The following is a 23,269-nucleotide window of genomic DNA, read 5'->3' as shown; positions in this document are numbered from 1 at the left end:
AGAAGCATTTTATTTGGTAAAAAATAATAAAAATAAATTATTTCATGACAAATTTTGGTTTGCATTTGTACATATATAGTATATGCATAGCATTAACTACAATGTAATGTAAGTATTTCCACTGAGAAACCAGAGTTTACATAATGACTAACAGTGCAAAACTAAATCCAGAGTAGAAACAGACATATTAATCTGGTATGGCCAAAACCTAGCTTCATGGAATTCCCTGGTGCTTTTGAAGCATTTTTAAATTCTGTTTTCTGCTTTGCAATCAAGAATACCAATTCTGGAGGCTTGTATACCTGTATATAATATCCTGTCTATTTCCTTTGCATCATCTAGATTACAAAAGGCAGAAGCAATAGCTACCATTTACATGGGGTTTGGAAGCTTGGCTGTGTGAAATCCAGACATTGCTCTAAGTAAATAAAAAAACATATATTTAGATTAACAATTGATTGGAATATGTGATTTGATGCCCAAGTAGTATTATGAGTTTTTAGACCATGATAAAGGAAAGCACTTAAGCACAAGCTTAATTTTATACTTTAACTTTATGCTAGGACTACTTGAGTGCTTAAAGATAAGCACATGCTTAAATGATTTGCTAAATTGGGTTCTAAGAGCTTGATATAAAGGCCATTAAAATCAGTGGGAAACAATCAGGTTTTTGAGCTCTTTGACTGCTAGATGAGACAAGAACAGGCATTGTAGAACAGACACTTAAATGCACGATGTTCACATGCAAATATTTGGTGTTTTACATCCAGTGTATACTTAAATCAGTAAATAAAGTGGTATCCTGTCAGTATTTTAATAGGAGACTTGCACAGGAAGGTTTTTTCCTGGCCTATGTTACACCCTGTGTACCCTACTTGTATAGAAAGAATGTCAGGTGAGCAGTCTATTCCCCCTTCCCCACCCCCTAGCAATTTTCTCAACCATACCCATCTAGAGAGAGAACGCCAATTAGCAAACAAATGTATATTACGTGCATTTTACTGGAAATGTTTATATGGTCTTTCTCTTCAATTAGCAATCTGTCTTTGATAGAAGAAATAGTAATTTTCCAAAAATTGTAACAAACTATATCTCATAAGATTTACTACATGTATGTACACACACACAGAATTGCCATTTTTAGCACCTGCAATGGTAGCCCCAAAAGGAAAAATATGAACATTCCATGGTGGTATGCTGGAGAGCTGCCTAGGGCAGGAGAATGCAAATAAATGTGCTTCCATTGCTTACAGATCCTGACTTATAGGGCCATGAGCAGCTCTGCAGCTTGTATGTTTTCCAGGGGAGTTCTCTTAATTGAGACATCCTCCTGTAAACTTGCTGATCATAAAAAATGTAATAATAAAAAATGCTGCTGTCTGGAGCAGGGGTCCCCAACATGGTGCCTGTGGGCGCATGTCCTGGCTGCCAGTCAAGCATCCGCCAAAATGCTGCTGAAATTTGGCAGCATTTTGGCAGCGATGCCTCTGGATGACGCCGCTTGCCGCAAGCTTGTCACAAGCGGCGTCATCCAGAGGCGTCGCTGCTGAAATGCCGCCGAATTTCGGCAGCATTTCGGCAGATGCTTGACCACCGCCGCGGTTCTTCATCTGGCCGGCGCCAGACAAAAAAGGTTGGGGACCACTGGTCTAGAGAGTAACAGGAGTCCATACTGGGCAGTCCCTTAGAGTTGTGAGGAGGCATTTTCTGTACTGAACACTCCAGCTATGCCAGTTCAGCATGGAAAAGGCAAACTCAAACATGTATTAGTGAAGCAATTCATATACTTTCTGCAAATATTTCAGCTAAGAAGGAACGGAAAACTTTTGGTAGAGGGAAAGAGAAAGACCCAACATACAATTGAGACACAAGAGATCACCACTAACTGTAAATACCATCCCCACTATATAATAGTTATTGTTACTAGATATCATTTTGCTTAAAACTGTTCTTTGGGAAATGTCTTGAACCCGCATCATAGAAGTCACTGACAATAACCATTGTGATTTTAATGGGACCAGGAGAGGGTTCTAGGTGAAATGCAGCACACTATAGTTCAAGGACTCCCATCACAGCAATACGTGAGGAGGAACAAGCAGGTTTCTGACGTAGCCGATGAACGAACGAATTAGGCATGTGTGTTTTATTTATTTATTTATTTTTAAGAATTAAATAGCATATCCCTTCACTGGACTTTTTGAGGAGTGCTGTGGGAGGGGGAAATCCTTTCACATCAACCACTGATTATACATTTTACTTTATCTTTCAAATTTCATGGACCAATCTGCTGTCTTAACAGCATCTGGAAATTCAGAGTTCAGCTAGGTAGGGTCTATTATCTTTGGGTCACATTTCCTTTAGGTTTCAAACGGAATGATTTTATAGACCTCTAAGGGGGTATGACAGAGGTCTATATGATCATGACTGGTGAGGCAAAAGTAAATACTCCTTCTCATAACATAAGAACTAGGGGGTCACCAAATGAAATTAATAGGCAGCAGATTTAAAACAAACAAAAGGAAGTATTTCTTCACACAACTCACAGTCAACCTGTGGAACTCTTTTTCTAGAGGATGTTGTAAAGGCCAAGACTATAACAGGGTTAAAAAAAGCCTGTAACAGGGTTCATGGAGGATAGGTCCAACAGTGGCTACTAGCCAGGATGGAAAGAGATTGTGTCCCTAGCCTCTGTTTGCCAGAAGCTCGGAATGGGCAACAGGGGACGGATCACTATATGTTAGTATAAATCAGGAATAATTCAGTGGGTGACAGGAGTGTAGAAGACTTAGCCCTGGTCTACACTACGAGTTTAGGTCAAATGTAGCAGTGTTACATCGATTTAACCTGCACCCGTCCACACGACGAAGCCATTTTTTTCAATTTAAAGGGCTCAAAATCGATTTCTGTACTCCTCCTCCGACGAGAGGATTAGCGCTGAAATCAACCTTGCCAGGTCGAATTTGGGGTAGTGTGAATGCAGTTTGATGGTATTGACCTCCGGAAGCTATCCCAGAGTGCTCCATTGTGACTGCTCTGGACAGCGCTTTCAACTCAGATGCACTGGCCAGGTAGACAGGAAAAGGCCCACAAACTTTTGAATCTCATTTCCTGTTGGCCAGCATGGCCAATCTGCAGGTGACTGCAGATCTCATCAGCAGAGGTGACCATGATGTAGTCCAAGAATCACAAAAGAGCTCCAGCATGGACCGAACGGCAGGTATGGATTCTGATTGTTATATGGGGAGACAAATCTGTGCTATCAGAACTCTGTTCCAAAAGACGAAATGCCCAAACTTTTGAAAAAATCTCCAAGGGCATGAAGGACAGAGGCTATAACAGGGACCTGCAGCAGTGCTGAGGGAGGGTCGAATGATGACATGGCTTACAGGGAATTAAAATAAACAAAGGGGGTGGGTTTGCATCAAGGAGAAACATACACAACTGTCACACAGAATGGCCCCCTCAAGGATTGAACTCAAACCACTGAGCTATCCCTCCCTCCACTATTCCAGGCAGGACTGAATCTCTATTAAACTTTTAAAGGTGATCCTGACAGACCTCACTGAAACGATTGTTGGCTGTTGATTTCACGGAGGGAAGGAGGGGGGAGCAAATGAATACAAAACAAATCTGGTCTCTTTCTTGTTTTGATCCACTCCATCTCTCTCATGCATCTTATGCTGGCAGTAGACAGTGCAGTACAACTGCAGGCAGGACTGAATCTCCGGGAGACAAAACTTAAAAAGAGAATGACCTGGAGTCACTCCCATTTATGTCCAAGTGCCCCTGACAGACCTCACCAAGGTCTGCAAGGAGCACCTATGTCTGCCCAGGTGCCCCTGACTGACCTCACCGAGGTCAGCTAAAAGAACATCCAATGAGACAACAACGAAGGCTACCAATTGTAATGCACCATCTGCTGCCAAAAGGCAATGAGCTGCTGCTGTGTAGCAATGCAGTCCCACATCTGCCAGCACCCAGGAGACATATAGTGATGGTGAGCTGAGCAGGCTCCATGCTTGCCGTGGTATGACGTCTGCACGGGTAACCCGGGAAAAAAAGGCAAGAAATGATTGTTTGCTGTTGCTTTCACCGGGGGGAGGGAGGGGGTTGATGACATGTACCCAGAACCACCCATGACAATGTTTTTGACCCATCAGGCACTGGGATCTCAACCCAGAATTCCAATGGGCAGCAGAGACTGTGAGAACTGTGGGATAGCTACCCACAATGCAATGCTCTGGAAGTCAATGCTAGCCTCGGTACTGTGGACACACTCCGCCGAGTTAATGGTCTTCATGGTCTTAAGTGGGGACACACACAATCGACTGTATAAAATCGATTTCTAAAAAATCGACTTCTATAAATTCGACCTAATTTCGGAGTGTAGACATACCCTTAGATACTATGGTGCTGTGGGCCAGAGTTGTTCCAAGTTATATAGATAAAGCTAAATTAAGTGAGATCATAACCAGGGCCAAGACAACTTTTTCCATAATATTAACAATTGCTGCATGAAAATATGGTTGCTATTTAAAAAAGTTATTTGGACGAGAGTTGCTCTCCTCAACAGTACAATATTCTTATTCAAAATCCCCCCCCCACACCATTAAAATAAAGGAAATAACATACAGAAATCACTGCTGTGCTCATCTCAACAATCAGTTCAGGTATAGACATTAAAAATAAATGTTTGTGAATGAATTAACATTAAATATTAATTGTCAGTGTCATACTCTTCTCATATGAAATGTTGTTGTACCCATGTTGGTCCAGGATATTAGAGAGACAAGGTTTCACAGATCTAAAGAACAGCTCTAAAGAACAGCTCAGTTAGAAGATCAAAAGCTTGTCTCTATCACCAAGAGAAATCGGTCCAATAAAATATATGCTTCACCAACCTCGTCTCTCTCATACTCTTCTTATATTTACTATGCACAGTAGTGGGGTCCTGATTATCTTACTGCTTGATACAAGTAACTCTTATTGACTTCAATGGGAATTGCTCATGTCTCAGTTAAATAAAATGGTTGGGTCCTGATCCAATGTCCATTGAAGTCACTGGCAGAACATCCGAATTTTGCAAACAGATTATCTCAGTTTGAGAAATCCTTAAATTAGCACTGACTGATTCAAATGAAAAGAGTTTGTGAATGTTTCCATATTTTAAAAAAATGATTTGAATGCAAGCTGGTCAAGTGAACAGAGAGCATTCCTGTACATGGTCCTTTGGTCCATATAGTAAGTAGGAAGAAATGAGGAACAGAAGTTTATAAACAAGATAGGTGAAATCTTGGCTCCATTAATGTCAATGGGTATTTTACCACTGACACCAATGAAACCAGAATTTTACCCAGTCTGTCTAAAAGGTTTTTTGTTGCTTCTATTACTTTAATCTTTGGAAATACTTCAAGTTTTGAATGAAATAAGTGCCTACAACTTTTTTTAACTGGACTACTTAAGTTAGAATTGTAAATTCAATTGCTAACATTTAAAGCTAGGTACTGCATGGGAAACATACAGACTTGCCTGAGAAATGGTAATCCATAGACTAATTTTCTTCCTTGATGCTCCAAATTTAAAAACACAGGAAAGCACATGTTTCTAAGGATGCATTATGGAATATTGGCATATATGATAAAAAGTTAACTGTACATTTGTGGTTTAACTCAACTGCAGACTACTTTCAATAAATCTTGATGCATCAATAGTTTTTAAAATGTCACCCTACAGTTACAACCACTTCACATTGTAAACAAGTACACTACACCCTGGTGTGAGGGTCACTTTGAGGTTTGTGGGTGATATGTAATTACATACAATATTCAGTACAATAAGAGAGATTCTCCATTTGTTACCCTCAAAGTTCAATATAGTCTATGGGGACAATCAGTAATATGGTAAAGTCTGTAAGAGGCTTTCAAAAATTAGTTTAAATGGCTAAGTAACATACAATGAATTAACGTCTGCTTTTATTACTTTCAAGAGCACATAAATGCTGAAAAGACATAGCAGACCACTTATCCCAGTATTATTCTATTTTTAAATGATAGGTTTTTGAAAAAAAAGTATTAGTTGGAGTTTAAAAAACCTCCTCCCTCTTTTTCACACGTCTAAGATATTATTACATACTTTCTGCATGAGGGAAAGTATCTATCTCAAATTAATTTGACAGTATAAACATTATAAACATCTCATTTAAAACATCTTTTAGACACAGAACTTGTGTAATGACTGAAGTATAATTCCTCTAGGTTTATTACCTCAAAACATATACATCAATTCCAAAGTTCTAACCCCTGCAGAAACCCTTGTAAACTTTACAGGCCTGCCCATCAGTCTAAGTCAGTTAAATACTTACAGTCCTGCTGCCTTTGCTATTTTTCACACAGTCCTCACATGGTGTTATACTATATGGGTGTTATTTGTTTTTGTACAGTAAATTTCCAAACTTTTGCATAAATCCTCGAAGCTTGTTTTCATTTGGCTGTAATGGATGGTATACAGTCGAGTTGTAATGAGCCACCTGATTGGCCCTTGCACAATTATTCTCTATGGTTTTGCTTTCTGTTTCTGGGAGGTGTGTACTGCTCTTGGGAGTATTTCTTGCTGGCTGACCAGAGCTTTCCATCTTCAAGAATGGCTCAAAGCGACTATAAACACGTCTTTCACTCAAACGAGATCTTAATAACTCCTCTTTGTTCTTTGAGTTTCCAGGCTGGAATGTCATTGTGCTTACTCTTTGTGGAGAACTAGAAACAGGTGCGGTTTCCTGGGTAGCATTAGTTATACCTTTTTTCACCTCGTGGTACTGGATCTGTTCAGTATTAAATCTTGGAGTGGATGCATCTCCTAGAGTTTCTAAGAACTTTTCAGGGGGGCATAAAGTAGGGCACTTTTTACTGCTTTCATCAAATGGAGGCTTGGGAGACTTTGGAGGCTTGGGAGACTTTGGAAGCTTGGGAGACTTTGGTGGGCTCACAGTGACATCCTCTTTACTTTTATGCAAGCTGCCTTGTGAATTGAATGATGTGGTCCTCTTTTTTCTTGGAGAGGAATCAGCCTTAGTCTCAGATATTTTTGGCTTTTGAGTCTCTTCGCCTTCAGAAGCCAGCGTGTCAGAACTGCTGCACATTCTATAAAACACAGGAGCTTTGTTTTTTGACAAGTTTTCCTTCTTGTCTTGTGTGAGATTCAGCAATGACCTCAGTTTCTGGGATCCCTTTTTCAGGAAACTTGGAGAATTCTTATTTTCTTTCTTTAAAGTACATTCTTTGCTAGGTTCCTCTTTGCTATCTTCAGCTAGAGCAGCCACAGAGATGGCCTTAGTGGTAGTGGGGCTCTTTGATTCTTCTTCAAGATTTGTATCTTCATGTTCTATGTGGTTGGTCACACTGTGAAAGCTTTTAGAGTTTTTTATTATATCCTCGGGGGGCTTTAGATTTTCTGGCCGCTTAAGTCTCTGTCTAGTCAATGTGCTGTACACATAGCTGGATGCCTGTTTGTTGACATCATGATCCAAAGTGGACTTGAAGTTGTCAAACATAGGGAAACTTCGCCTTTTTAGTATATTTTCATTTTGGTGGTTCTTCACATTTTCCGCTGGTCTGTTTGCATAGAAGGCTGTGTACAAGTAGATAGATGGGTCCCGAGTGGCATTTGGATATACAATAGGTTTTTTGTTTTCTGCAACCTGTATTCCAGATTTTTTTGGTTCATTTGAATCAGGTGGGACATTAGTGCTGACCTCTGATGATTCTTTGTTGGTCACATTTTTCACAATTGGGATATGATTGGGTGTCCCTTTAGGTGTTTCACTTTCCTCTGAACCAACAATAGTTGAATTTGAAGAACTTGTACAGCTGCTTACTTCCTGCTGTTCTGGCAAAGTTGGCTTAAAAGCTAATGATGACCTCAGGCGAGAATGAGAATAAAGGGCATGAGCTTTAATATTTTCCGCTGTGTCATACCCCTCATACCTGTCACCGACTGCTGAGCCACTGCAATCTGCAGCAGAATCTGACTGATCATTTAAGTATGACTCAATTCGCAAGTTACGGAGAAATGATTTTGTAGTGTGTTCAAGGGTTGGCATCCTTTGCTGCAGATAGCGGATATGATTATCTGTTCCATTGAAAGACCTCCGTACAATTGAATTTCTTTCTGCAATATTTATCTTTGGCTGTGAAAACCGATCAGCAAAACTTTGTTGGGGTGCATTGCAGTTGTTTGTATAGCCTCCCTTTAATGAAGATACAATACTAAGACTATCAGATGGCATCTTCCAAGTATTTGATGGATTATTGGCCCGATTAATAGCTCTGTGTAGCAAAAAGTAAGGAGTCCTTTCTGGGTTTTCCCCAGCATAACTGTGTCTCTTCCAATGCTCATTTTGTTCACTGGGTTGATTCTGCTGAATTTTATTTTGCATATTAAAACCTGGATGAAAGGGTAGTTTGTTGTAGTTCTGATTTCTCAAACCATATGTATTTATTTCATTCCCTGCATATCTTCCTCGAGTTTTCAAGTAAATGGGATCTAGTTTGTGAATCTTGTCTTGCCTACCAAAAAGGTTTCGTTGGCTGGAAACTGAAGCTAAAGAAGACTGTGAATGCTGGCATGTGCCATTCTCCCAGAGTATGCTGTGACTATTTACCCTAACTAATTCTGGGGCAAATGAACTAGGAACAGAGGAACGGGCATACAGTGTCCTAAACTCTTCATCAAAGGATTCAACCAGTTGTCCTGTGATAACTTGAACCATGCTGAGGTTGGTTTTTTCAAATGACCACATAAAGCTGAAAACAGAACAAATTACAATTAGCAATACTTTAAAACTTTTGGACAAATGCATCATACCAGGCCTCATTATTATGAGCGTCTCCTCCCAGTCTCTGATTTAGCAAGCATAATTTTTCATGCACAAATACTTATTCATGCAGTTAACTATGGGCATGATTCATGGCACTTGGATATGGAGGGCCTGACCCAACTCCATTTGAATTCACTGGAAGACTTACCATTGATTTCAGTGGGAGCTGCATTAAGCCTGTAACTATCGAATTGTACTTACAAACACTATACATTTCAATGTTTCCATCCACAAACTGGGTATATAGGTGCACATGTGCAAATAATTTCACTAGCAATTAATAGTGTATGTAAAACTGTATGTACACAATTATTTGTAGGTGCAAAATTAGCCCTGCAATTCAAAGGCAACATAAGAAAATTAGGCCCATGGTATGCATAAGTAATTTGTATTATTATATGAAAATAGTAAATTAGGAATATATGCAAAAGTATTTCCACAATTCTGAATAAATAAGAGCTTGTCTACACAAACATTTACTTTGCTGCAAGCTAGGATGTGAATCTACTCCAAGCTAGCCTGCTGTGGACTAACTGTGTGCTCCCTGCTGTCATACATTAGTAGTTTGTTAATGTGCTTCAGTGCAATCTAATTTTAAAGAGGACTAGATCAAAGCACATTAAGAAACTTTAAATGTGATTCAGCAGCGTCCATGCAGACAGTTAGAATGGGGTAAATTCACACCCCAGCTTGCCACAAACTAATTGTGTGTTGACAAGCACTAAAAAAATCCTCAAAAATATATACACTGGAATTGTTAAATAAATTTAGACCTCAAGAATTGGGTAGTGAAATCTCTTCATAACATACATACATAATACTTTGATAATGGAAATCTAACTCTCGTGTAGTGTGTTCAGAATGTTTGAAGGACATGCCAATCACAGCATTAATGGAGAAGGTAGCTTTACATCAGCAAAAAATGCAAAAAAAACCCACTATAAATGTTGTGTCACATGAATGCATTAATGCCATTGTGATTAACAAGTGTTACTCCGGGGGGAATTCTATATCACTGCATTTGCACAGAATTCATGTCCCCCAGATTTCTTTGCTTCCTTGCAGAAAAAATGACTTCTGACGGGGGAGCAAAGGGAAGCCCAAAGAGTGGTCACACACCCTCCCCTGGCATCGCAGGCAGGTTGGTTCAGGCACACGGAGCTGCCAGTTGAGAAGTAAATCACTGCTGTGGGAAGGGTCTAGGCAGTTGTGCATGTGTGAGAGGGAGACACTCTGTCCCTCTCGTTCGCTATTGCAACACGCTCGGCATGGAGGGGCAGGGCTTCGGGCTGTTTCTGAGGAAGCAGGCATGGGGCAGGCTCTGTCCCCTCAGGCAGAGCACAATGTAGCAGCCTGTCTGTTTAGTGAATTCCTCTAGGAGTATAAAACAGGTGGAAAGGGTTTAAGGCTCCTTTACATTGCCAGAGTGGTGTAAAGGACATTATGGCCTTATAAATGCTTATGGTGCTTTAATGATTAGAACTGGCCTAAATTTTTGGACTGAAAAATTTTTCTATCAAAATGTGCTCCATGAACTGTTTGCTACTGATCTTTCTGGAGATGGTCAGTAGCCAAAATAAATTGTGAGTTAATTTCCCAGTCCTCACTTACTGTTCAGTTGCCTATGATGTAACACTGAGCATATGGCTGCATTTATTTGTTGACTAATAACAAGAAATATAGAATCAAACCTAGCTACATTACTAGTAGGAAAGAAGGTTGGGGGATTTCCTCCAATGCTCCCTACTCCCATTCTCCATCCACTGTAGTGTAGTTTAAATAAATTACTGAAATAATTGAAACCAGAGTGATTATATTGCATTATTTTGACAAATAAAATATGCAGAATTTTAAAATATTGTGTGCAGAATTTTTAAATTTTTGACATCTAATTCTCCCAGGAGTAAAGTGCCACACCATGATGTTATATTTTGTAGATTACATTTGTAACAGATATACATTTATCTTATGATCCCATTCTTCCTGGTGTCAAAATAATGAAAGATAACTGAAAGTGAAGGTATTAAGCAATATGTTACAATTTGTTGGTCCTGAGGATTGTAGTAAGGATTGTTGAGTTAATTTGAATGTCTTACTTCTTTTATTTTATTTGTTCAGTTAGTTTTGTATTTTTCAGGAAAGAAATATGAAAATATAATAGAATTACATCAAAAATTAACTTAATGACTCATGTAAAACAGTTCTATTTCTCATTCATTTTCAATTAAGTTATTAAATGAGCATACTGTACTTTTGCACATTAAAAAGTTCTGTAGTTTTAACCAATTTTTAGAAGACAAATTCAAATATGATAGTCCTAGCTATTATAATGCTTGAAACTTTTTTTTTAATAGAAGCTTAATTTCAGCAGAAATGGATGATTTAGGCCCCAAAGCGCCTGGTCATGAAAACTGTAATTTTCTAAAATGCTTTTCTTTGAGACATAATAATTTTCAAAGTCACATTCTCACAGACACTAACATTTCAAAGGTATTATCGGTGAAAGATGTCAAACCAGTCAAATTCCCTCTGTGTCCTTAAACTTACTCACTTTTGAACCTGTCACTTCCCTCATCACCTTGCACACTTCACATCTGAATTTAGTTAGCTGAGTCTCACTAAGCGTAGAGGGACAGATTGTCAGCTGGTAAACACTGGCAGAATTCTATCAGACACCAGCTGAGGATCTAGCCCATAATCTCTATGTTGCTGCAAATAAATCTGAGAGCCCAAAAGAGAGAAGTATTGCAAGAAAAGCAAATAAAAATGTCTAATAATGTGAAAGACGAAGTTGGCCATCCTCCTTTTAGCTTACCACATTTTTATAGTCTCTTCCAGCTCCTTAGTATGTAAGTTATGCCAATTTTCACTCCCTTGCACACATCTGTGTATTGTTAAGTGGGTATAAGTTGGTCCAAGGAAATCTAACCAAGTGTAAGAGAGTCTAACTTATCTTACCTTATACATTATCACTTCTGAATTTGGATCACAGTATAGAACACAAAACAGGAAAGAACAAATTAACGATCCAAGTATCTGGAGGACTATTACAAATAGAAGTTTAACAGGAGAGCTTATGAAAAACACTCTTGGGGCTGACGAGAGACTCAAAGGCAGAGCTGTGAATTGAAAATGGCAGTGGCCCAACACAAAACAGAGGCAATATAATCTTTTCTAAGGTGAATATTAAATAAGAATAATTAAATGGTATGGGACAAATACTGGGGTCCTCACTCTGGCCTTGTCTACACTACCGGGGTAAGTCGATCTAAGTTATGTTACCCCAGCTGTGTGAATAACGTAGCTTAGGTCGACTTACTGAGGTGTCTACATTGCACTGCGTCGATGGGAGAAGCCCTCCCATCAACTTACCTCTTTTCATTCCAGTGGAGTACCGGAGTCGACGGGAGAGCAATCTGCAGTCATCACTAGTCCCACCAAATAGACCCCCACTGCATCGATCGCAGCAGCATTGTAGACATGGCCTCTGTTTTTACTGACTTCTTTGAACTGAAGCCAAATTGAGTCTGTTTGAGTCGTTATTCACTAAATACTGAATGAGGAGTTCAAAATTTGGCCAACAAAACTTCTATGTCAGAGTTATTAAATAATATACAATATATATTATATTAAAGTTAACCATAGAGTATACTGACCATTTTCAGAAATAGCAGAATTAGTTATCATCAGAGAGTCATATTCTGCTTACCTTTAAGGAAACATATTCTATTCACAGCTTTGTGTATTGAACTTACCTGTAAGTACCATACATGACCTTCTTACAATCAACCAGAAGAAATTTCTGTTCCATTTTTCCATGGAATTTTGCCCCTGATTTGGAATAATAATCTTGTCCTTTTACTGTCCGCACTCTCATGTTCTGAAAAGGATTATAGAAGATGTTTAAAATGAACAAAATGAATGTTGCCATTTATATATAAGATCTCAGGGCCTGATACTGAACTTTTAAGTATCAGGGAAGTAGGGGGTTGGAAGCTGAGAGAGAGAGAGGGAGAGAGAGAGAAACTGTTACCTACCTTTCATAATTGTTATTCTTCAAGATTTGTTGCTCATGTCCATTCCATTCTAGGTGTGTTCAGAGACTTTTGTCTTAGTGGTATCTGTAGGGTCAGCTGTGGCGTCCCCTTGAGTGCTGCACTCATGCATCAGTATGCCACCGAACTTGCGCCCCCTTAGTTTCTTCTTGCTGGCAACTCCAACAAAGGGGCAGGAGGGCAGGTAATGGAATGGACATGAGCAACACATCTCGAAGAACAACAAGTTACAGAAAGGTGGGTAACCATTTTTAATTCTTCGAGTGCTTGCTCATGTCGATTCCATTCTAGGTGACTCACAAGCAATATCCTCAGAGGTGGGCTCAGAGTTCATGGTCTTGTGGCTTGCCACACTGCTCTACCAAAACCAGCATCATCCTGAGCCTGCTGGATAAGCGCATAATGGGACGTGAAAGTGTGGATGGATGACCTGGTGGCTACCTTACAGATGTCCTGGATAGGCACCTGAGCTAGAAAAGCTGACGAAGAGGCTTGCGCTCTGGCTTAGTGGGAGTTCACGATCACCGGAGGTGGCACCCTTGCCTAATCATATCAACAGTGAATGCAGGCAGTGATACAAGAAGAAATTTTTTGAGCAGACACTGGATGACCTTTCATCCTGTCAGCCACCATGACGAACAATTATGGAATGGCTTGGTCCTTTCAATGTAGAAGGCTAGCACCCTCCTGATGTCTAGGGAATGCAACCTATGCTCCTCCTCCTCCTTGTTATGCGGCTTTGGGGCAAAAACAGGTAAGTAAATGTCCTGCCCCGTATGAAACTGTGAGATCACCTTGGGCAGGAAAGCCAGGTTCAACCGCAACTAGACCTTGTCTTTGTAAAAGACTGCATAGGGAGGCTCTGAGGTAAGCGCTCTAATCTCAGAGACCTAGTGGGCAGATGTCACTGCAACTAAGAATGTGACCTTCCAGGAAAGGAGAAGGAGAGAGAAGGAAGCCACAGGCTTGAAGGGGTGGGGGGTCTTGTGAGCTGTGACAGCACAAGTTTCAGGTCCCACGGAGGGATGGGGTCCCTGATGTGCGGGTAGAGGTGCTCAAGGCCCTTGAGGAACCTGGCAGTCATGTTCTGGGCAAAAACCAACTTACCTTCAAGTGGTGGATGGAAGGCTAATAAAGCAGTCAAGTGGACCTTGATAGTTGAAAGGGACAGCCTTGGAGCTTGAGGTGCAAAAGGTAGTCCAGGATTAACTGCAGTGAGGCCCTCTTGGGCTGAATGCATTTATTTGAGATCCAACAAGCAAACCACTTCCATTTAGCCCGATAGGCTGCCCTGGTGGAGGGCTTTCTGCTGCGCAACAGGACATGTTGGACACCCGCTAAGCACTCCTGTTCCTCTGCATTTAACCATGCAGCAGCCAAACTGTCAGGTCTGGATGCAGAAAACTGCCTTGTTTTTTTGACAGCAGATCCAACCAGAGCAATAGCCATAATGGAGCAGCCACCGAGAAGTCCAGCAGCGTGCTGAACCAGCGTTAGTGCGGACATGCCAGCGCTATGAGGATCACTTTTGCCCTGTTCTGCTTGAACTTCACAGGACTCTGTGGATCAATGGAACTGAGAGGAAGGTGTACATTAGAACCCCCAACCACGGAAGCAGGAAAGTGTCTGACAAGGAACCTCTGTCGAATGCCTGAAAGGAGCAGAAAATGTGGCATTTCCTGTTCTGCCTGGACATGAACAGGTCCACCTGTGGAGTAGCCCACCTATGGATGGAGAAACCACTCATGGCGAAACAAGAAGGTCCTGCTAAGGTGATCTGCCAAGGCATTCCTGGCCCGGGGAGGTGTGTGGCTACAAGATGGATGTTATGTTGTACACAGAAGTCCCATAGCCAGAGGGCTTTCTGGAAAAGGGCAGACGACCTAGTTCTGCCTTGTTGTTGACATAGAACATAGCCGCTGTATTGTCTGTCAGGACATGGACCATCCTGCTATATAGGTGAGGTAGGAAGGTGTGGCAGGCCAAGAGGACCAATCTGAGCTCTCTGACATTGATGTGTAGGGAATGATTGAGATGGAACCAATGACCGTGCATGCTGAGATTGCCAAGGTGGAATCCCCATCCCAGGTCTGAAGCATCGGAGACAAGGGTAACCGATGGCAGGGGGCCCCTGCAAAGGAACTTCCTCCAACACCAATGCAGGATTTTGCCACTGTGTGCGTGATGACAGATTGTGGTCCAGGACCTTGACCACATGGCCTATGTTGTGTCTGTTGGGGATGTAGATCGATGCCAGCCATGCCTGTAGTGGCCTGGGGTGGAGCCATGCATGTCGGACCATGTAAGTACAGGCTGCCACATGGCCAAACAGCATCAGGCACATATGAGCAGTGGTAAGAGGGTGGGTTGCATGCACAAGATCAGGTCTGCCATGGCCTGGAACTGGGTCTCAGGAAGTAAGGCCCTGGCCTGAATAGAGTCCAAGACTGCTCCGATGAACTCTATGTGCTGCGCTGGAACTAAGGTTTACTTTTTCTCATTTATTAACAGCCCCAGGTCAAGACAGATGGAGCAAAGCAGGTTGAAATGACACTGAACCTGATCCTGGTATCGGCCCTTTATTAAGCAGTCGTCGAGGTTTGTATATATTTGCACAGCTCGGCACCTCAGGTAAGCAGCCACTGGCCACTGTGTAAATACTCTTGGGGCTGACGAGAGACTCAAAGGCAGAGCTGTGAATTGAAAATGGCAGTGGCCCAACACAAAACAGAGGCAATGCCTGTGCCAAGGTAAAATGCAAATATATGTTCTTTAGGTCGAGGGTGGCATACCAGTCTCCCAGATCCAGGGAGAGAATAATGGAGGCCAGAGAGACCATGTGAAACTTCAGCTTCTTGAGAGACTTGGGTCTGAGGCCTCCTTTTGCTTTTGGGATTAGGAAATAGTGAGAGTAGAACCCTTTCCCTTTCATATCTTGGGGGACCTCCTCCAGACCCTCCAGGCACAGGAGGTTCTCAACCTCATGAACATGAGAAAGGTCCCTGAAGAAGGATGGGGAAAGGGGGTGAGAAGGAGGGTTAGCCATGAACTGCCAGCTGTAGCTTGAAGATATTATGTTGAGCACCCAACAGTCCAAGGTCAGCTGCAACCAGGCCAACCGGAAGAGGGATGGATCTTGGGAAGTGACTGGGGTGCTGTCTTCGGGCACATCCTCAAAACACCTGCTTCTGGCTTCCTTGGCCTCTGGAAGAACCAGGCTGGGCAGAGGAATGGGAAGACAAAGGGTGCTGCCGCTTAAACCTTTGTCTCTTCCTTCTTCTTCCTTCAGGAGCTGAACCAGAGGACACCCCAGGACGTCAACGGAGGTGGGGGATGGAACGGCTTTCCAGCCTGCAGAGGGATGTATAGGCCCAAGGAATAGAGGTTGGCACAGGAGTCTTTAAGGCCATAGAGCCATGCATCAGTCATCCCTGCTGCCTCAAACAGGAGGTCCTGAAGAGTAGCCTGCATCTCCTGAGACAGCCCGGAGTAGCCTGCATCTCCTGAGACACACCAGGAGCTGTGCGTCAAGACCACCGCAGAGGTGATTACCTTGGCTGCCGAGTCCATAGCATTCCAGGCCATCTGGAGGGTGCTTCTCACCACCACTTTGCCCTCATCCACCAAGGTGGTGAACTCCTGGGCTCGGTCCCGTGGAAGGCCCTCCTTGAACTTGCTGATGGAGTCCTACAGGTTGAAGTTGTACCTGCCTAGTAGGGCCTGATGGTTAGACATATGAAATTGCGGGCTGACAGTTGAATACATTTTCCGCCAAACAAGTCCAGCCTCTTGGTGTCTTCATTTTTCAGTGTGCCACTTGCCTGGCCCTGCCTATCCCTCTCATTGATGCCAGACACGGCCAAAGACACCGCTGGAGGGTGGATATAGAGATATTCAAATCCCTTTGCCAGGACATAGTACTTCTTTTCCACCTTCTTGGAGGTAGGTTGGATTCACCATCGTGCTCCAACTCTACTGCTAGCTGTGCCACGGGAAGTTTGTCTGATGTGGCTTGGGAGGAATGGTGGGAGTATGGGACTGGCATAACATGAACACCTCACGGGTTCCAGTACTGCCCGCCACTGCCCCTGCCTCTGTGCTGCCACCACAGGAGGCATGCCGGTCTTGCGGGCTGGTGGTAATTTGCCTTTTATTGGAGAGGGGCTGAACTCCCCTTCCACCTCAGACCATTGTCCTTCCAGTGACCAGGGAGGAGCTGTAGATGCCTGAATCTGCTGACTGACCTTGCTGGCAACCGGTAAGGAGAGGGCGAGGACCAATGCCTGCCTGAAGAGCAATACTGGGGAGCCAGCGACCGGTATTGTGACCTGGAATGATCCCACACTGGGGGGGAATCAACGCCTGAGAGACCACCTAGGCGACTGTGATCTGTGCCATGGTGATCTCTGGCAGGAGGCCCAATGGTACCATGGGTACACTGAATCGGCATAGTTACTCAGGTGTCCCATGCCTTGTAGGTGGAGATCTTGGCATCAGGGAACTGAGTCTTCTAACCGGGGACCGAGGCTGCAGTGCCGGAATCCTAGGCCACAGTGATGAGGATTGATGCCTGCAGTCTGGGGATGCTCCCTGGTTCTTTAGAGGATCGTCCCATAACTAGCTTGCCCTTAGATGCCAGGGCCTTAGCTTAGTCAGTTGCCTGGCTTGGCATCTGCAGTGCCATCCAGCCTATTTGCTCTTTGGCCACCAGGCCTGCTTCAGGCACAGAGTGCCCTACACCAATGCCAAAGTGCCAGGCGTGGAGTCCGATTGAAAGGCCTCTGAGGTAGGACAAAGGGAAACCTCCATGAGGAGGACCCTCAAGCAGATATCCTGCTCCTTTTAAGTTCCAGGGCAAAAGGTTTTGCAGATCCTGCACTTGTCCTTTCTGTGAGACACCCCCAAACACTTCAAACAGCTCTCATGGGGTCACTAATTGGCATTGGCCAGCTCCAGATGAGCATGGTTTAATGCCTAGGGAAGGGGTATGGCCCACTCCAAGGTGAAGTTCCAGCCGGGACTCTAACTCATAAACTACTACTCAAAAACTAAACTTAATGGTCTAACTAAGTACCTATCAACTAAATACAAAGGAGACAGAACAATGGACTGTAAGCACTCTAAGCAAGAGTGAGGGATGGTAAGGAACTGAGAGGGCGTTGGGTCGGTGGTGCCTAATATACTGACGCATGAGCACAGTATTCAAGGAAGCCCCACAGCCAACCCTCTGAATACTGCTAAGTCAAAAGTCTCCAATGACTGTGCACGGGGCGTGCATATACTTAGAATAGAATCGACATGAGCAAGCACTTGACGAAGAAAGATTATTACTGCACAGGGAAACCCTGTGCATGATAGATAGTAAATCCTGACCTAACTTCTCACCTGAGAGCCCCTTTTAGGCTTAAAAGGCTCACTGTTACTTCGTATCTCTAACTGTGGCAAGGGACAATATAAACTCCCCTTTTGCAGCTGGCTTTTACACTGGAAGCTGCTTGTAAACAAGTTGCCTGCTGAGTATCTGTGTGATACAGGATGCTTTAGGTAGCCATGAAAAAACACCAAGAAAGGGAATGAGCAGAGGGTTAAATATATATTCCTGTGCAGATCTTATTTTTTTCCTTACAGTTTGTGGTGTTATAAGTTATTTATTACTATTTAAAATAAATGAAACACTAACGTGGTAACTCGAAAGGCGCAAGAATAGAAATGAAACCAACGAGTAATTGTGTATACATATCTACACAGAATTTGCACATTTACAGCACTATCTTCATTATTATTACATATGATTAATATATGAAATAGTGGAATATAACATTTTTGAATAAGGATCAATAGCTTGCCCAATTTAACTGTTCATAAATAAACAATAATGGGCTAAATTCTGCCCTGACATACCATATGACTAAATGCACAGGTTGGAAATCAGAGTAGAATTTAGCTCTGTAAAAATGTAATCTGAGGGAGGATGTAGCAGAACCATTAGGTCAAGGCATTGTCTACATCAGTGGTTCTCAAACTTTTGTACTGGTGACCCCTTTCACATAGAAAGTCTCTGAATGCAACGCCCCTTATAAATTAAAAGCACTCAAATATATTTAACACGATTACAAATGCTTGAGGCAAAGAAGGGTTTGGGGTGGAGGCTGACAGCTTGCAACCACCCATGTAATAACCTTGTGACCCCCTGAGAGGTCTCGATCGCCAGTTTGAGAAACCCTGGTCTACACTCTACAGAATGAGAGGAATCAAAATAAACATTTCACTTTAAAAACAAACCCTACAGCATTTGTTTCCCTAAGCTGCCAGTAAATTGACAATATTCTAAACCTTAAACTTGTCAAAATCTTTTATCCTGTGAAGTGCTCCTTTAGACAATATAATTAGCTATGCATGCAAATTATAGTACATTATGACTATAGAAGGTGTAATGGCCTATTGTAATTCACTGAAGAACATTTCTAGGGAAACAGAAATTCAGTAAAAGTTTTAGAAAAACTCCCTAAAGTAAAGGATGAATAGCAAATGAGTGGTTTGAAGAGCATAATGCCATCTGGAACCATATCCAGAGTCAACTGCTAATGGCCAGGGGCCTGCTAAATTGCCATCTGCTGCTGCTGGCAAGTTATACCATACCATGGCTCATTAGCTTGTGTGATGTTGTATGATTAAAATATGACTATTTATATCATTGTTGCTACCACTGTTATACAACTGCAACAAATCTTACGGAAAATATGTAATGTAATGTATCAAAAGTTACAATCTATCAAATGATTATCCTGTTTATATGCATGTTTCATTTTGTGTTTGAAATTAGGAATATTTACTGCATACTTGTATTTCAAATGTGTTTGCTGCTTGGGTAACACCCAGAAGGTAGTTTGCATCCAGTCTTGTCAACACATTGTGAATGGACTATTCAAGTTGATGGCCAATTAAAGGTCACTTAGCTGACACAATCGATGCTGGAAGAAGCCTGTCCCTGCCCGAAGGGGCTGCCTGGAGATGTTTTAGCCAAAGTCTGGACAGTGGCTGCTCCTGAGTCATAAAATCATGAATGGGCATGTGACTAGCTTATGTGACCTTAGACTCCATCATGTGCTGTAATTTTCCACAAACTAAGACTGAGAGTAGTCCCTCCATATGGGAGAAAGTAAAAAACCCCTGAAAGCATCTCCATTTTGCCTCTTTCCTGCTCTGATTTCTGAACTATGGACTTACACTAACAGTAGCTTTACAACCAATGGACTGAGGACCGTTCAATCTTTTGGAAATTACCAGAGACTTAAAAAGCCAGAAGTTTATTCCATCACTGCTACAAATGTATACAAGGACCTTACAATAAGTGCATGTATTTGTTTTCCTTGACCATTATAACTCTCTCCTCTTTCTTTTCTCTTATAAATAAACGTAACTACTACAGGATTGGCAACAGCTTGATTATTGGATAAGATCTGAGTTATATATTGACCTGGCTGTGTGGCTGATCTCTTGGTATTAGAAGAAAACCCTTTGTTTGATTAAATTGGTTTTAAATAACCACTCCTCATTAACAGTGTTTGGGTGGTGAAACAAGGGCTGGGATACCTAAAGAGACTGCATTTCTGACTTCCTGTTAACCAGTGTGATGAGACTGAAGTTTACTTTTATTACTGGCTTGGTATATCTTATGGAAGAATAACCAGCAGTTTCGGGTAGGGCTGCCCCATTTTTCAGCAGTTTGTCCTGAATCTGGTATTCCCAGCTGTGACCCACCGAGTTATGGTGACAGCTTGCTATGTATGTTCATTTGTCTGCCCATAGACAGAAGGGCTGGAAATCCAGTAGGGTAAACGTCATTCAGTAATGAGCACTTGCATAACACTTTTCATCTCCAAAGATCTTTATAAACATTAATTAATACTCACAATCCCTCGAGTGTTTACAATATAACCTAGTTAATCTGCACTTTGATAAACTGGCAATTGTCATTGAAAGTTGATGTCCAGTGAAGTAAACAAAAAGTGAAGTTCTGCTTTTGCTGTGATAGGACCAGTGCCAGTGACATCACACTTCCTGTGGAACAAGATTTCTATATTGTCACATAGCATTGGACGTGAAATTTCAAAGACTCTAAGAAAAAGGGCTACTATAATTACTGTTCTCCCAGCTGCTCATTGTGGTGCTGCTACTGCCCAGGGGGAGAGGCCAAGTTCCTTGGAACTCTGATCAATTCTTTCTGCACCCAGAGTTCTAACTTTTACACCAGAGAACCATCTTGCTGCTTGTAAGGCATGGAGAGAAAGTGATAGCAGCTTTGCACGGAGTGAGGAAGCCATTAGAAAGATTTTCTCCGAAGCTTTTCTGTTACCCTCTTCAAAAGCAGCTCTGAGAACACCTGCTTCCATCTACTCTGCACTCTCCATGGAACTGAGCCCAACAGCAGGGCTTTATTGTAAACTCATCTTTGATAGGTTTCAAGGTTCTTTTTGGCCAAACTTTCAAACTCGAGTACTTAGAATTAGACAAAAACGACTAACATTTTCTATCTTGGTGACAGAAATCAAGAAGAGCTACGGGGGCTCAGCACATATGAAAATCAGGCCACTACTGACATAGGCACCAAAGCATGGATTTAGTGCCTAACTATAGGCACAGAGGACTTTTTGTGAGTTATTTAGGTTTTGAGGGCTTGTCTTCTCTACCCCACTAAATCAGCGCTGTTGCCATCAATGCAGTTGCACTGATTTAGTGCGTCTGGTGAAGACACACGATGTCGATGGCAGAGCACTCTCCTGTCAATGCAATTACTCCACCTCAATGGACATAGCACGGTGTAGACTTTAAGTTGATGCAATTTACATCGCTTGGGGGAGGATATTTTTTTCCACACCTCTGAGTGACATAACTTATATTGACCTAAATGGTAGCGTAGACGAGGCCTGATAAATGTTTGTCTTCATTACAGTCGATATAGGTGAGCTTTCACCTCTCAAGGATAGTAAGGATTTTGAAGAGAAAAAAAACCCTAGCCACTCCAAGATTCGAACTTTGGACTAATATTTAGTCTGTTAACAGTTGGACCTTTTCCACACCACTGGAGCATTTGATGCCAGCTCTACAAACAAGTGGACTTTATTTTTTAAGCCAAACATTTTCTTCCATTTTAAACTATTTTCACAAACCTCTTCTAGGTGAAAAGTACTGCCAAATTCATACTTTTCTTTTCAGTACAGGAATTCTATGACTTTCTAGAAGAGGCACTAATTTCTCTGTTAAACAGACACTATCAATTTCCAAACAAAATTTCACCATCCAACCTCAATGGATGTCAAATTATACCCTAGATCAGGGGTCAGCAACCTTTCAGAAGTGGTGTGCTGAGTCTTCATTGGATTCACTTTAATTTAAGGTTTCGCATGCCGGTAATACGTTTTAACATTTTTTAGGTTTCTCTCTATAAGTCTACATATAATATAACTAAATTACTGTTGTAGGTAAAGTAAACAAGGTTTTCAAAATGTTTAAGAAGTTTCGTTTAAAATTAAATTAAAATGCTGATCTTTAGCAGCTGGCCTGCTCAGCCCGCTCTCGGCCTAGGGTTCCATTCACCTAGGTCGGCAGCAGGCTGAGCGGGGCCTGTGGCCGGAACCCCAGGTTGGCAGTGGGCTGAGCAGGGCTGGAACCGCAGACCAGCAGCGGGCCGAGCTGCTCATCCCGCTGCTGGTCTGGGGTTTCGTCCACTGGCTCCTGCCAGCCAGGGTCCGGCTGCCGGCCCTACTCAGCCCATTGCCAGTCTGAAGTTCTGGCTGCCAGCTCCTTACCAGTTGGGGTCTCAGCCGCCGACCCCACTCAGCCCGCTGCCAGCCTCGGGTCCGGGTCCTGCCCACATAGAGTAGGTACCTACCTTCTCCTTGGTTCTGGCCCATTCTCTTCCTCTCTGTCTCTGCACTGAGCTGAGGGTGGGGGTGCACTGAGCACAGGGCTGGGGGTGAAGGAGAAGGTTGGAGTGCAGGGTCTGGCCAGGAGCTAGATTGAGGGAAGGGGCTCAGGGTTGGGGCAGGAGGTTTGGGTGTTGAGCACTTACCTGGGCAGCTCCCATTTGGTGCAAAGAGTGCAGGTGGGAACGTTGGGAGGGGGGAGCAGGAGCTCCTATTTGGTGCTCAGGGTGGGAGGCGGGGATGTTGGGGATGCAAAAGTCAGTATAGGGTGTGGGGGGGCTGGGTACGTGTAGGGAGTGCAAGAGTCAGGGCAGGCGGTGTGGGGGGGCTGGGTACGTGTGGAGGGTGCAGAAGTCAGGGCAGAGGGCTGGGGGCGTGTAAGGGGGTGCAGGAGTCAGGGCAGGGAGTGTTGGGGG

General features: G+C 42.7%; 1 protein-coding gene across 2 annotated transcripts in view; it reads right to left on the bottom strand.

Annotated features, from left to right (window-relative positions):
• Positions 1 to 6,254: 6,254 nt before the first annotated feature.
• The window catches only part of FAM83B (family with sequence similarity 83 member B), a 67,768-nt gene continuing 50,753 nt past the window's right edge, over positions 6,255 to 23,269 (bottom strand). The window contains exons 3-6 of one of the 2 annotated variants that reach the window (XM_075063424.1): positions 12,628 to 12,752; positions 6,942 to 8,798; positions 6,740 to 6,902; positions 6,255 to 6,703 (exon numbers count right to left, since the gene is read on the bottom strand). In XM_075063424.1, coding sequence (XP_074919525.1) covers positions 6,422 to 6,703; positions 6,740 to 6,902; positions 6,942 to 8,798; positions 12,628 to 12,752 — 2,427 coding nt within the window. In that variant the 3' untranslated portion in view covers positions 6,255 to 6,421. Of the gene's footprint in view, positions 8,799 to 12,627; positions 12,753 to 23,269 lie in introns of both variants that reach the window. The other variant, XM_032771120.2, reaches the window with a different exon arrangement.

Source organism: Chelonoidis abingdonii, chromosome 3 (assembly GCF_003597395.2).
Source record: "Chelonoidis abingdonii isolate Lonesome George chromosome 3, CheloAbing_2.0, whole genome shotgun sequence".
NCBI lineage: Eukaryota > Metazoa > Chordata > Testudines > Testudinidae > Chelonoidis > Chelonoidis abingdonii.
This window is presented reverse-complemented; position numbering and strand designations above follow the sequence as displayed.